At 47.0% G+C, this 10917-nt stretch overlaps 1 protein-coding gene across 1 annotated transcript; it reads left to right on the top strand.

Moving 5' to 3' along the window:
- The first annotated feature begins 380 nt into the window (after nucleotides 1–380).
- LOC100606651 (pregnancy-specific beta-1-glycoprotein 4-like) lies at nucleotides 381–10579 on the top strand. Its single transcript, XM_030797136.1, has 5 exons — nucleotides 381–444; nucleotides 1685–2050; nucleotides 6625–6903; nucleotides 9608–9886; nucleotides 10287–10579. The coding sequence occupies exons 1-5, from the start codon at nucleotides 381–383 to the stop codon at nucleotides 10577–10579; spliced, it is 1281 nt and encodes a 426-aa protein (XP_030652996.1).
- The last annotated feature ends 338 nt before the right edge of the window (nucleotides 10580–10917 follow it).

Below are 10917 nucleotides of genomic sequence, written 5' to 3'. Positions count from 1 at the left end.
TATGTGTGTGACTTTGGGGGTCTGTGTCTCTTCTGTGTGTCTGTGTCTTTGTGTGTCTGTGTGTGTGTCTGCACAAAGTGTCTGTTGAGGTTTGCTGAAAGAATCACTGCTGAAACAGGTAGAGGCCTCCACAATTCCCAGGGACCTGAAACACAGACAAAAGGAAAAACAGAAGGAGGGACAAGGAGACAGGACTGAGAGAGGAGGGGACAGAGAGGTGTCCTGGGCCTGACCCCGCCCATGAGCTTGAGAAGTGCTCCTGCCCCGGGAAGAGGCTCAGCGCAGAAGGAGGAAGGACAGCACAGCTGACAGCCGTGCTCAGGAAGCTTCTGGATCCTAGGCTCATCTCCACAGAGGAGAACACGCCGGCAGCAGAGACCATGGGGCCCCTCTCAGCCCCTCCGTGCACACAACGCATCACCTGGAAGGGGCTCCTGCTCACAGGTGAGGAGAGAACTTCCTGGGAGAGGACAGGAGGAGGAAGCAGAGTCACTGGATGGGGTCTCCTGGAGAGGATCGATTCTAAAAAATAAAAGAAGCCAGCACTTTGGGAGGCTGAGGTGGGTGGATCACGAGATCAGGAGTTCAAGATCAGTGTGGCCAACACAGTGAAGCCACGTCTCTACTAAAAATACAAAAAATTAACCAGGTATGGTGTTGTGCTCCTGTAATCCTAGCTACTCAGGAGGCTGAGGCAGAAGTTGCAGTGAGCCGAGATAGCGCCACCGCACGCCAGCCTGGGCGACATTACGAGACTCCTTCTCAGAAAAAAAAAAAAAAAGAAACAAAAGAAAAAAGAAAAAAAAGGAAAGAAGGCTCTGTTGGAGCCTGGATAGGAGAAAATACACCAGAGAGGGACAGGGGTCAAAACAGGAAAGCCACATTGAACCAGAATTGGTAAGAGGTAGGAAAATCTTAAGTGTTCTGTTTTCCTGATTAATCATCAGGGGCCACCACATTTTGAAAAATGATAATAATAACTATATCAGATGACACTTCAAATAAAAATATAAACAGGGCATGAAACACTGTCCTCAGCAAAAAACCTCAACAATTGGGGGAAGAAAAGAAAACACCCCAGGTGTGGAGGGCCCTGAGAACTCTCACATCTACAGGAGTCTGCAGCCTGTTACATGCACTGGGGTGCAACCAAGATCACAAAAGTCCCTGTCCTCACGGAGCTCACGCTGTCATGGGGAGGAAGACAGACATGTAAAGAGATCTAGAATGTGAGGTCAGGTGTTGACAAGAACCCTGGAGGGAGCAGAGCAGGGAAAGGTCAGAAAGGGAAGACCCAGGGTCTCTGAAGGAGGTGTCAGGAAAGAAGTCTAAGGATGCCCTGATGTGAGCAGGACCTGGGGGCAGTGTGGAGGGGGCCATGTGGACCCCTGGAGAAGAGGATTCCAAACAGAAAAATGCCAAGGTCAGAAGTGTTGAAGGAATGGGGGTCATGCTGCTGGCCTTGACCTAGTAGGACTGTAGGACAGACACACATACACACACACAAACACAAATGCCCCTTTGGTGTGTGTGTGTGTTTGTGTGTGTGTGTGTGTGTGTGTGTGTGTGTCTGTGTGTGTCTTCAAGGCTGAGGATGGAAGAGACCTTCTCAGGACCCAGGGCCCCATCTTTTCACCCCAATACATAGGTCTCAATATTAACTGATGCTCTCTCCACCTCCTAGCATCACTTTTACACATCTGGAACGCACCCACCACTGCCCAAGTCACGATTGAAGCCCAGCCACCCAAACTTTCTGAGGGGAAGGATATTCTTCTACTTGTCCACAATTTGCCCAAGAATCTTGCTGGCTACATCTGGTACAAAGGGCAAATGACGGACCTCCAGCATTACATTACATCATATCTAGTACACAATCATAAAGTTATACCTGGGCCTGAATACACTGGACGAGAAACAGTATATTGCAATGCATCCCTGCTGATCGAGGATGTCACACGGGAGGACGCAGGATCCTACACCTTACAAATCATAAAGCGAGGTGATGGGATTAGAGGAGCAACTGGACATTTCACCGTCACCTTATACCGTGAGTGATTCCACATGATCCCTGGGTGTTGGGGGCAGGGGTCATTTCTACTTCACACACACAGGATTGTCAGGCTTGGACTATGCCTGTGTCCCTCTCTGCGTTATGTCCCATGTTGGGGTTTGGGCATTTAGTACAGGACACACAGAGAAGACAAATTTCAACAGATCAGAATTCCTTTCCCGCATCCAGACCCTGCAGACACTTGCTGCAGAGGAAGGACAGTCTGATGGGGGGACTCAGCAGCAGGAGATCAGTCTCAGCAAAGCACCTCATGCCCTCTTCATAAATTTCACCCTGAGAAAGACCCTGGAGAACTGAGTAGAGCTAGGACTCAGAGGCCCCCTGAGATACTCTCAGAGAAGCTCAGCCCTAGAAGCCTCAACCCCAGACCCCTGTCCCTAAATCCTTACTCCAGATAAAGCTGAGGAGAATGTGCCAGGGCTGTGTTGTGGCTTCTTGGCAGGGCTTACTGGGACCAAGGATTTACCAGCTGTCTGAGGACTGTGTCTCCTGGAGCTGCTCAACAGCCAGGGCTCAGCCCTCAGAGCCTCATCTGGGCAAGGGCAGACCTTTCTTCACCTGAGGCTCAGAGTGGAGAGGACAGAAAGACAAGCTTTGTAGGCCATCAGCCAACTGCCTTGAGAGGCTTAGGAAAGTCCAATGTCCCCAGAAGCAGAAACAGAAGAGAGAAGATGTACCTGGTAGCAGCTTGTCCACAGGGATCAGACCTAAAGGTGCTTTCTCATGGAAGCAAATGAGTAATAAATGCTGTTTGTGTGAACGCCTCCACTGTGCCAAGCATTAGATCAGGTGACTGTGAATAATTTAAAATGTATTTACAGATAGCATGAAAAGCCACAGTCCATTTGCCATTTAGCTTATTTGACTGAGAGAAAACTGAGGCACAGAAGGCACAGTCACTGAATCAGAGTCACGCAAACAAACGGGAGATCAGGGTCACATGAGGTCTCTCTGCAGCCACAGGCCCATCTTCTCCTCCACGGGAAGTGAGGGCCTACTGGCTTCCAAGGACCCCATAGTCATTTATTGGCTCAAATCCTCTCTTCTTAGGCATCCAAACCTCAGAGGAGTGAGAGCAAATGGTCAGCTGATTAGTCTGTGCTCCAGAACTAAATCACCTGCCTCAACCGTCAGAGTCAGTGCAAAAAAATGTCCAGGCCTGCCCCTCAGATCTTCATCCCCATCACTGAACCTGAAATCGTGTGTCTCCCAAAGTGTCCATGTCACTGTCATGAGAGGATCAAGGAGAGGACCTAGTTTTCTTTCCTCACTCACACCCTGCACCAGCACAGGCCCAGTGACAGAGACACACTCAGGAGCTCTCACATAACAAATGAAGGAATCGAATGAAGAAATGAATGATCCAAAACCTGTTTAGAGACCGGATCTTGGATGCAGAATGCTACAAGGTACTAGCCACACCTGTCCATTATCCTTCAGAGGCTGACACCCATGTTTTATCCCCCCACTACCTCTTGCCCCTAAAGCCACCCCACCTCATGTAACTCTGAAGCTCTTTGGCCACCGGAGGGTTCTCAGGGCTCCTTGGTCCTGGACTGTGGAACTGGGGGCACCTGGTCCCTGGGGTCTCTGAAGTCAGTGTAGGCCTCACTGCTCACTGCCATGGTGTCTCTGCCTCTCTCTGCTTCTCTGTGTCCCTCGTCTTCCTCCCACTTCATTCTGACTGGCAAGCCCTGTCCTGCACAGCTTCTTCCTCCACCCCTAGGCCTTCTTCAGACACTCCCTCTAACTAGGCTGGCTGTTCTGTTCCCTTCCCGCTAACACTGTGGCCTGGCCCACCTCCCAGGAAATAGGAAAGGTGCAGAAATCACTGGAGTTGCCACTCCTGCCAGGCTTCATCTCAAGCCAATGTTCCCAGGTCACTAAGAGAATGACCTGCCACTGTATTCCCATCCAGGGCTCTTTCCCTTTGTGAGGCTGACCTGTGGACAAGACCATGGAACAGGGATAGGCCATTCCTCCATCCACTCTTATAATTGCCAGACAACTTCTTCTGGCCTCCTGCAAAAAAAAAAAAAAAAAAAAAAAAAAAAAAAAATCAAAATGGTGATTTGTAGTCAAGAAAGATTTTAATGACTCCAAGTCTGCCAAACAGGAGGACGGAGGTTTATTATTCCTCAAATCAGCCTCCCCGGTGGATCAGGGGTTAGAGATTTTCAAGGATAGTTTCAGGGGCACAGGACTAAAAAATGAGTACTGCTGATTGTTTGGTGATGGAATCATGCGGGCAGAGGGAAATGATCTGTTTGTGCTTGAATCCACCACTAGGTAAGGACCACATGACTGGCTGAGTCATTAGTCATAGGTATGGATGAGGTCAGCCGGTGGCAGGAGTACAAAAAAATGAGAAACATCTCAAAAGACCAATCTCATGTTCTAAAATAGTGATGTTATCTACAGAAGCAATTAGTTACAAATTTTGTAAACTCTGGCCAAATGACATTTGAGCAGTCAGGGATTATAGAAACTGCCTACATTTTAGCAGAATTCAGTTCCCTCCTATCATCTTAACCTCATGGTCTTTCACTACTTTTACAAAGGCAGTCCCTGAGCAAAGTGAGGGTGTTAGTTTTATGGAGGAACTATTATCATTCTTGCTTCAAGGTTAAACCATAAACTAAATTCCTCCCAAGGTTAGCCTGGCCTATGCCCAGGAATAAGTGAGGACAGCCAGCCTGAGACTAGATGCCAGATGGAGTCAGCCATGCTAGTTTGCTGTCACTGTTGTAATCTTTGCACTGACTCACCAAGATGTCAGAGGCTGGACAGGCCTGCAGTCCCCAAAGCCCATGGGCTCATTTCACCCATTTCACTCGTGACTCCATCCTCAACCTGCTATGGAGCTCACATTCTCTGGTCACTCCCTAGAGATTTCTGGCTTCCTGTCAGGCATATAACAAGCGTGAAATTTGTCACTCGGTTCTAACACTAAGTAAAAAGCTGACCAAACTCAAAAGTCAACAACTCTTTAAAATCCCTCAGAGATGGCTGGGCACAATGGCTCAGACCTATAATCCCAGCACTTTGGGAGGCCGAAGCGGGCACAAGGTCAGGAGATAGAGACCATCCAGGCTAACATGGTGAAACCCTGTCTCTACTAAAAATACAAAAAATTAGCCGGGCGTGGTGGCGGGGGCCTGTAGTCCCAGCTACTTGGGAGGCCTAGGCAGGAGAATGGCGTAAACCCAGAAGGCGGAGCTTGCAGTGAGCTGAGATCATGCCACTGCACTCCAGCCTGGGCAACAGAATGAGACTCTGTCTCAGAAAAAAAAAAAATGCTGTTAGAGAAATGAAGAATGCTTTTGATGCTTACTGGTAGACTGCACACAGCTGAGGAAAGAATCCCTAGCTTGAGGATGTGTCAATAGAAACTTCCAAAACTGAAACAGGAAAGTCCAAAAAGAGTGGGGAAAAAAAAGTGGAACAACATATTCAATTTCATATTTAATATTTTGTTTTGACAATAGCAATTTTTAAATTTTGTAGTTGTGGGACAACTACAAAGGCTGTAACATACACGTAATGGGAATACTGGTGGTTTTGGGGACCAGTTGGAGGTGGCCAGGTGGGCGCTATCTGATTGTTTTACTGCCTGTGCCACATACAACTGTTTCCTCATGATGACGCCATTTTCATAAGTTGGGGTTCTTCGTGTGGGGAGACACACGAGCCATTTGCATCTCACTTAGACTCTTCCTAATTCACACAAACTTACACTCTAGTGGTGTTTCCTGAGCTTAAGAGAAAATGAAGAAAGCATTTCACATACCTGTTTTGGGGTCCTCCCCATTTCTCCTAACTCTGCACAGAAATTAGAAGCAGGGAGTTCTTTCTATATTTACTAACATAACACACATCTCTTCTTTTAATTTGGCATTATTCCTCCCTTTATGTAATTGACACAGGGGCCAGTTCTGTCCTTTTAACGGGACTCTCTCTACTTAAGGAGTTGCTAATTTCAAATCACCTTTGGCATCTTTCTTTGACCATAATGTGATCCTGCTGGAATTCATGGCACATCTAAACCTTATTTTGGTCTCGAGAGAAATACTACTACCAGCAATTGATCTTAGATGTTTGGCCCATAAGTAAAAATTTCCACTTATGAAAACATTTTAATGTTTCCTCCAAATTTTTTGTTTTTACTAGAGTCAGAACATAACATGAGATCTAAACTCCTGACAACATTTTATGGGAAAATTCCAATATTACAAATTGAGCATCCCGAATCCAGAAATCCAAAATCTGAAATGCTCCAAAACTCAATACTTCTGACCACTGATGTGATGCCAAAAAGATGCTCAATTCACACTTAAGGAAGTCGGTGCTTCTCCCACATAAAGCAGGCAGCCTCACAATCTCTGAGCCCTCAGATTGCCATGCATCTGTCTTGTAACACACACACCTGCCATGGGCTTTTAAGGACTTTGGTGGGCTGAGAGGTGGGAAATGCCAACTCTGATTGAAAAACGCCTTTGGAGGAATCAAAGGTGCCACACAGGTCAATCTTCTCTCTGTTTTCTGAACAGTGGAGGCTCCCAAGCCCTCCATCTCCAGCAGCAACTTAAACCCCAGGGAGGCCATGGAGGCTGTGACCCTAACCTGTGATTCTGAGACTCCGGATGCAAGCTACCTGTGGTGGATGAATGGTCAGAGCCTCCCTATGACTTACAGGTTGAAGCTGTCCAAAACCAACAGGACCCTCATTCTATTTGGTGTCACAAAGGATATTGCAGGACCCTATGAATGTGAAATACGGAACGCAGTGAGTGCCAGCCGCAGTGACCCAGTCACCCTGAATCTCCTCCGTGAGTATCTTCTGTTCCTCTGGGAGCCAGGCTGCCATCCCAAATACACATGGCCAGAGGCCAGGCCTCTCAGTCCCTTTCAGGTCCAAGTACAGAGACATTTACCCCTGGACATCAAAGCTGGCCATGACTTTCTGCCACAGGCAAACCAGAGTAGGCCTAGGCTTGATCAACAATAGGAGAAAAGAGGCTGCTCCTGTCATGGGAGACTCAGGGTCCACAGCTTGTGATGGGAGAAACAGGTGAATGTCTCAGGCTCCAGATCACTGAACACAGCGGGGATTTGGCTGGGACTTCAGTGTTGCCACTTGGCTCACAGGGTCACTGTGGCCCTTCCACAGACCAGGAGTTTCCTTTCTCTCTGACAATATCACCTGTGAATTTATTCTCCTTGCTCCAGATGGCCTGGATGCCCCCACCATTTCTTCCTCATACACCTATTACCATACAGGGGAAGTCCCCAAGCTCTCCTGCCTCACAGACTCTCACCCACTGGCAGAGCATTCTTGGCTGATTGATGGGAAGTTCCAGCAATCAGCACAAGTGTTCTTTATCCCCCAAATCACTAAAACATACAGCAGGGTCTATGTCTGTTTCATCCATAACTCAGCCACTGGTAGAACAAATCTCATAATCAAGAGCATCATAGTCCCTGGTAAGTGGATCCCTGGAGCATTGGCAATATGTTTTCCAGTGAAGTCTATCTAGCTATCAAGGAAGAGCCACCTGCCCTATACAAAGGGAGAGGGAAAATCAAAAACCCAGGACAGGGAATATGTTTCTGCTCCAAAACGACCAGCTTTTGCCTTTCCCCTTCACTCTTTCTAGATCATTCTTTAGACTGTACAGTAACAATGAACAATCTCAAAGGAAATTAAGGAAGGAATTTCAATTCACATTAACAACAAAAGGAATAAAATATTTTGGAAAAAGGTTAACCAAAAAGGTCAATGATTATACCCTGAAAACTACAAAACATTGCTGAAAGAAATTAAAGAAGATATCAATATATGGAAAGACATTTCATTTTCATGGATTGGAAGAATCAATATTGTTAGAAAGACAATATGACCCAAAGTGAGTTGCAGATTCAGTGCAACCCCTACCAGAGTCCCAGTAACATTTTTTGCAGAATTAGAACTCTGTCCTAAATCTGACCTGATAGGCTCTTATTAATGACTGCCACAACAGAAACACTGAGAAAAAGATGCAACCATGAAAAGATGGAAAGTTCTGATGACATAGAAAATAGCAATCAGCCTTTCTCGCATCCCAAAGCCTTCAAAAATATACGAGTGCAGCATGGCCAGTACGAAACTGCCTGAAAACTAATCGTGATAAGAGAAAACAAAAGGGCAAGAATATATTTGGATTATCACCTCCCACTTTTGCCTACTAATCTGATGCTGAAAAGAAATGCTCACTGAAGTATTTTAGATGTTGAATCTTTCAGATTTGGGATGCTAAACCAGTAAGTATATGACAAATATTTCAGAATCAAAAAATGTCAGAAATCCAAAACACTTTTTGTCCTAAGTCTTATGCAGAAGAAATACTCAATCTGTGTGAACTATAGGCATCAAGCTGTATAGCAGATCTCTAGAACCTCCCCACCTTGCATAACTGAAACTGCACAGCCATGAACAACTTCTGATTCTCCCCACTCCCAGCTCCTGGCAACCAGCAGTCTCTTCTCATATTCACTCTGGAATCCACTTACATGACGTCCCTAGAGTAGCCGAACCCATGGAATCAGAGAGTAGAATGTCCAATGAAAGAAAATATTTGCAAAACTTCTCTCCAAATTTGTCTCATATCCATCAAACACACATGTTCCATTAGGACCAGATTTCCAGCAGTTCACTCCCACCCTTTCCACTAGTCAGTTCTGCATTTGCAAAGGTCCACATGCATTTCTGGAAAGATCCACATGGTCCTCACCTGCTCTCTGCAGAAGGAGAGGAAACCTAAAGAATCCAGGACAGGGAACATGGTTCTGCTCCAAAGCCACCAGCTCTTGCCTGTCCCCTTCACTCTTTCTAGATCATTCCTTGCACTCTGCTCTATCTTTAGAGGTCACTGGTACAAGCAAGTCATCATGAAACACTTGCAAAAAACTGCCCCACCTTGTGCCTCCACTGCCTGATGACTGAACTGACCTCCAGGCTTGACTCTGGTCTCCCTTGTGTTATTTCTGCTGTAACATCCAGTCCCAGGCCAGGCTGCTCAGTATCTTCAGGGTTTCAGGACAATGGGAAGTCCCATTATTACTCATCTCTAGAATATCCTTGGAAATGGAAGCTGCAGAGAAATCACATCTAGGGGGGCTAAGTAGGATGGAATTTGGAAGGGGCCCAGCAGTTGCACATTCCAGGTCAGGAACCCAAGGAGAGCCAGCCAGTCAACTGATGAGGGAGGGACTGGGTGGGGTACCAGGGGCTGTGACTCCCACTGACATGTCTGTCCATGACCACTGCTGCTCAATTGACACTTGAGAAAGTCTGTCCTTCCCTAAGACAGAGCAGGCTACCTCACAGTCTTTGAGCCCTTAGATCATCATGCATCTGTCTTCTGACACACGCACCAGCTATCGGATTTCAAGGACTTGGGTGGACTGGGAGGTGGGAGATGCCAACTGTGATTAAAGGATGCCAGTGGAGGAATCAAAGGTGCCACACAAGACAATCTTCTCTTTTCCACACAGCGAAGCTGCCCAAGCCCTACATCATCATCAACACCTTAAACCCCTGGGAGAATAAGGATGTCTTAGCCTTCATCTGTGAACCTCAGAGTGAGAACTACACCTACATGTGGTGGCTAAATGGTCAGAGCCTCCCGGTCAGTCCCAGGGTAAAGCAACCCACTGAAAACAGGATCCTCATTCTACCCAGGGTCACAAGAAATGAAACAGGACCCTATCAATGTGAAATACGGGACCAATATGGTGGCATCCACAGTAACCCAGTCACCCTGAATGTCCTCTGTGAGTATCTTTTGATCCTCTGTGGGACAGGACACAAGCTTAAATCCAAACGACCAGAGGCCAGGCCTCTCAGTCTCTCTCCGGTCCAAGTATAGACACCTTTACTTCTGGACATCTGAGCTGGCCATGACTCCCTGCCCTGGGAAAACCTGGGTAGTCACAGCCTTAACCAAGAATATAAGGGGAGGGGATGCTCTTGTCATGGGAGACTTGGGGCTCACAGCTTGTGATGGGAGAAACAGGTGAATACCTCCGGCTTTGGCTCAGTGAACATAGAGGGGGTTTGGCTGGGATTTCAGGGTTTGTCTTGGCTCAGAGGGTCACTGTGTCCCTTTAAGAGACCAGGAGCATCCCCTTCCCTCGGATGCATCACCTGTGGCCTTTATTCTCTTTGCTTCAGATGGTCCAGACCTCCCCAGCATTTATCCTTCATTCGCCTATTACCGTTCAGGAGAAAACCTCTATTTGTCCTGCTTCGCGGACTCTAACCCACCGGCACAGTATTCTTGGACAATTAATGGGAAGTTTCTGCTATCAGGACAAAATCTCTCTATCCCCCAAATTACTACAAAGCATAGCGGGCTCTATGCTTGCTCTGTTCGTAACTCAGCCACTGGCATGGAAAGCTCTAGATCCGTAACAGTCAACGTCTCTGGTAAGTGGATCCCAGCATCCTTGGCAATAGGGTTTTAGGTGGAGTCTATCTGGCTTTCAGAGAAGAGTCAGGAAATCATTTTTATTCCCAGCCTGTATCCCATGGGCACAAGCAAATCCCAAATTCTCCTCCTGAACCCTCCCAATTTGTCTCTACAGACTCTCTTCTCCTTGTTTTTCTGTTATCTCATGGCTGACCTTGTGTCTGGCCTGAGAAACGTAGGGAGGGGGCTTTATCAGCCCTGAGCCCTATGTGGTAAAACAGGCTTCACAGAGGGGCAAGAAGGAGAGTCCTCAAGATCAAGTTGCTTCTCGCTGTTACCAACACATCCCCTTCTGCCACGTCTTTGTTTTCTTGAACCTATTCCATGAGCTAC

Source organism: Nomascus leucogenys, chromosome 17 (genome assembly GCF_006542625.1).
Source record: "Nomascus leucogenys isolate Asia chromosome 17, Asia_NLE_v1, whole genome shotgun sequence".
NCBI classification, from domain to species: Eukaryota; Metazoa; Chordata; class Mammalia; order Primates; family Hylobatidae; genus Nomascus; species Nomascus leucogenys.
The sequence above is the reverse complement of the archived record's forward strand: the minus strand, read 5'-3'. Positions and strand labels throughout refer to the sequence as shown.

What these genes read in the sequence shown, in the direction of transcription:
- LOC100606651 (XM_030797136.1), top strand. Translation starts at nt 381, where the DNA reads ATGGGGCCCCTCTCAGCCCCTCCGTGCACACAACGCATCACCTGGAAG. An exon ending in GAAGGGGCTCCTGCTCACAG is followed by an intron (nt 445 to 1,684) that starts GTGAGGAGAGAA and finishes TCCACCTCCTAG; the next exon opens with CATCACTTTTACACATCTGG. An exon ending in AGTCACCCTGAATCTCCTCC is followed by an intron (nt 6,904 to 9,607) that starts GTGAGTATCTTC and finishes TTTTCCACACAG; the next exon opens with CGAAGCTGCCCAAGCCCTAC.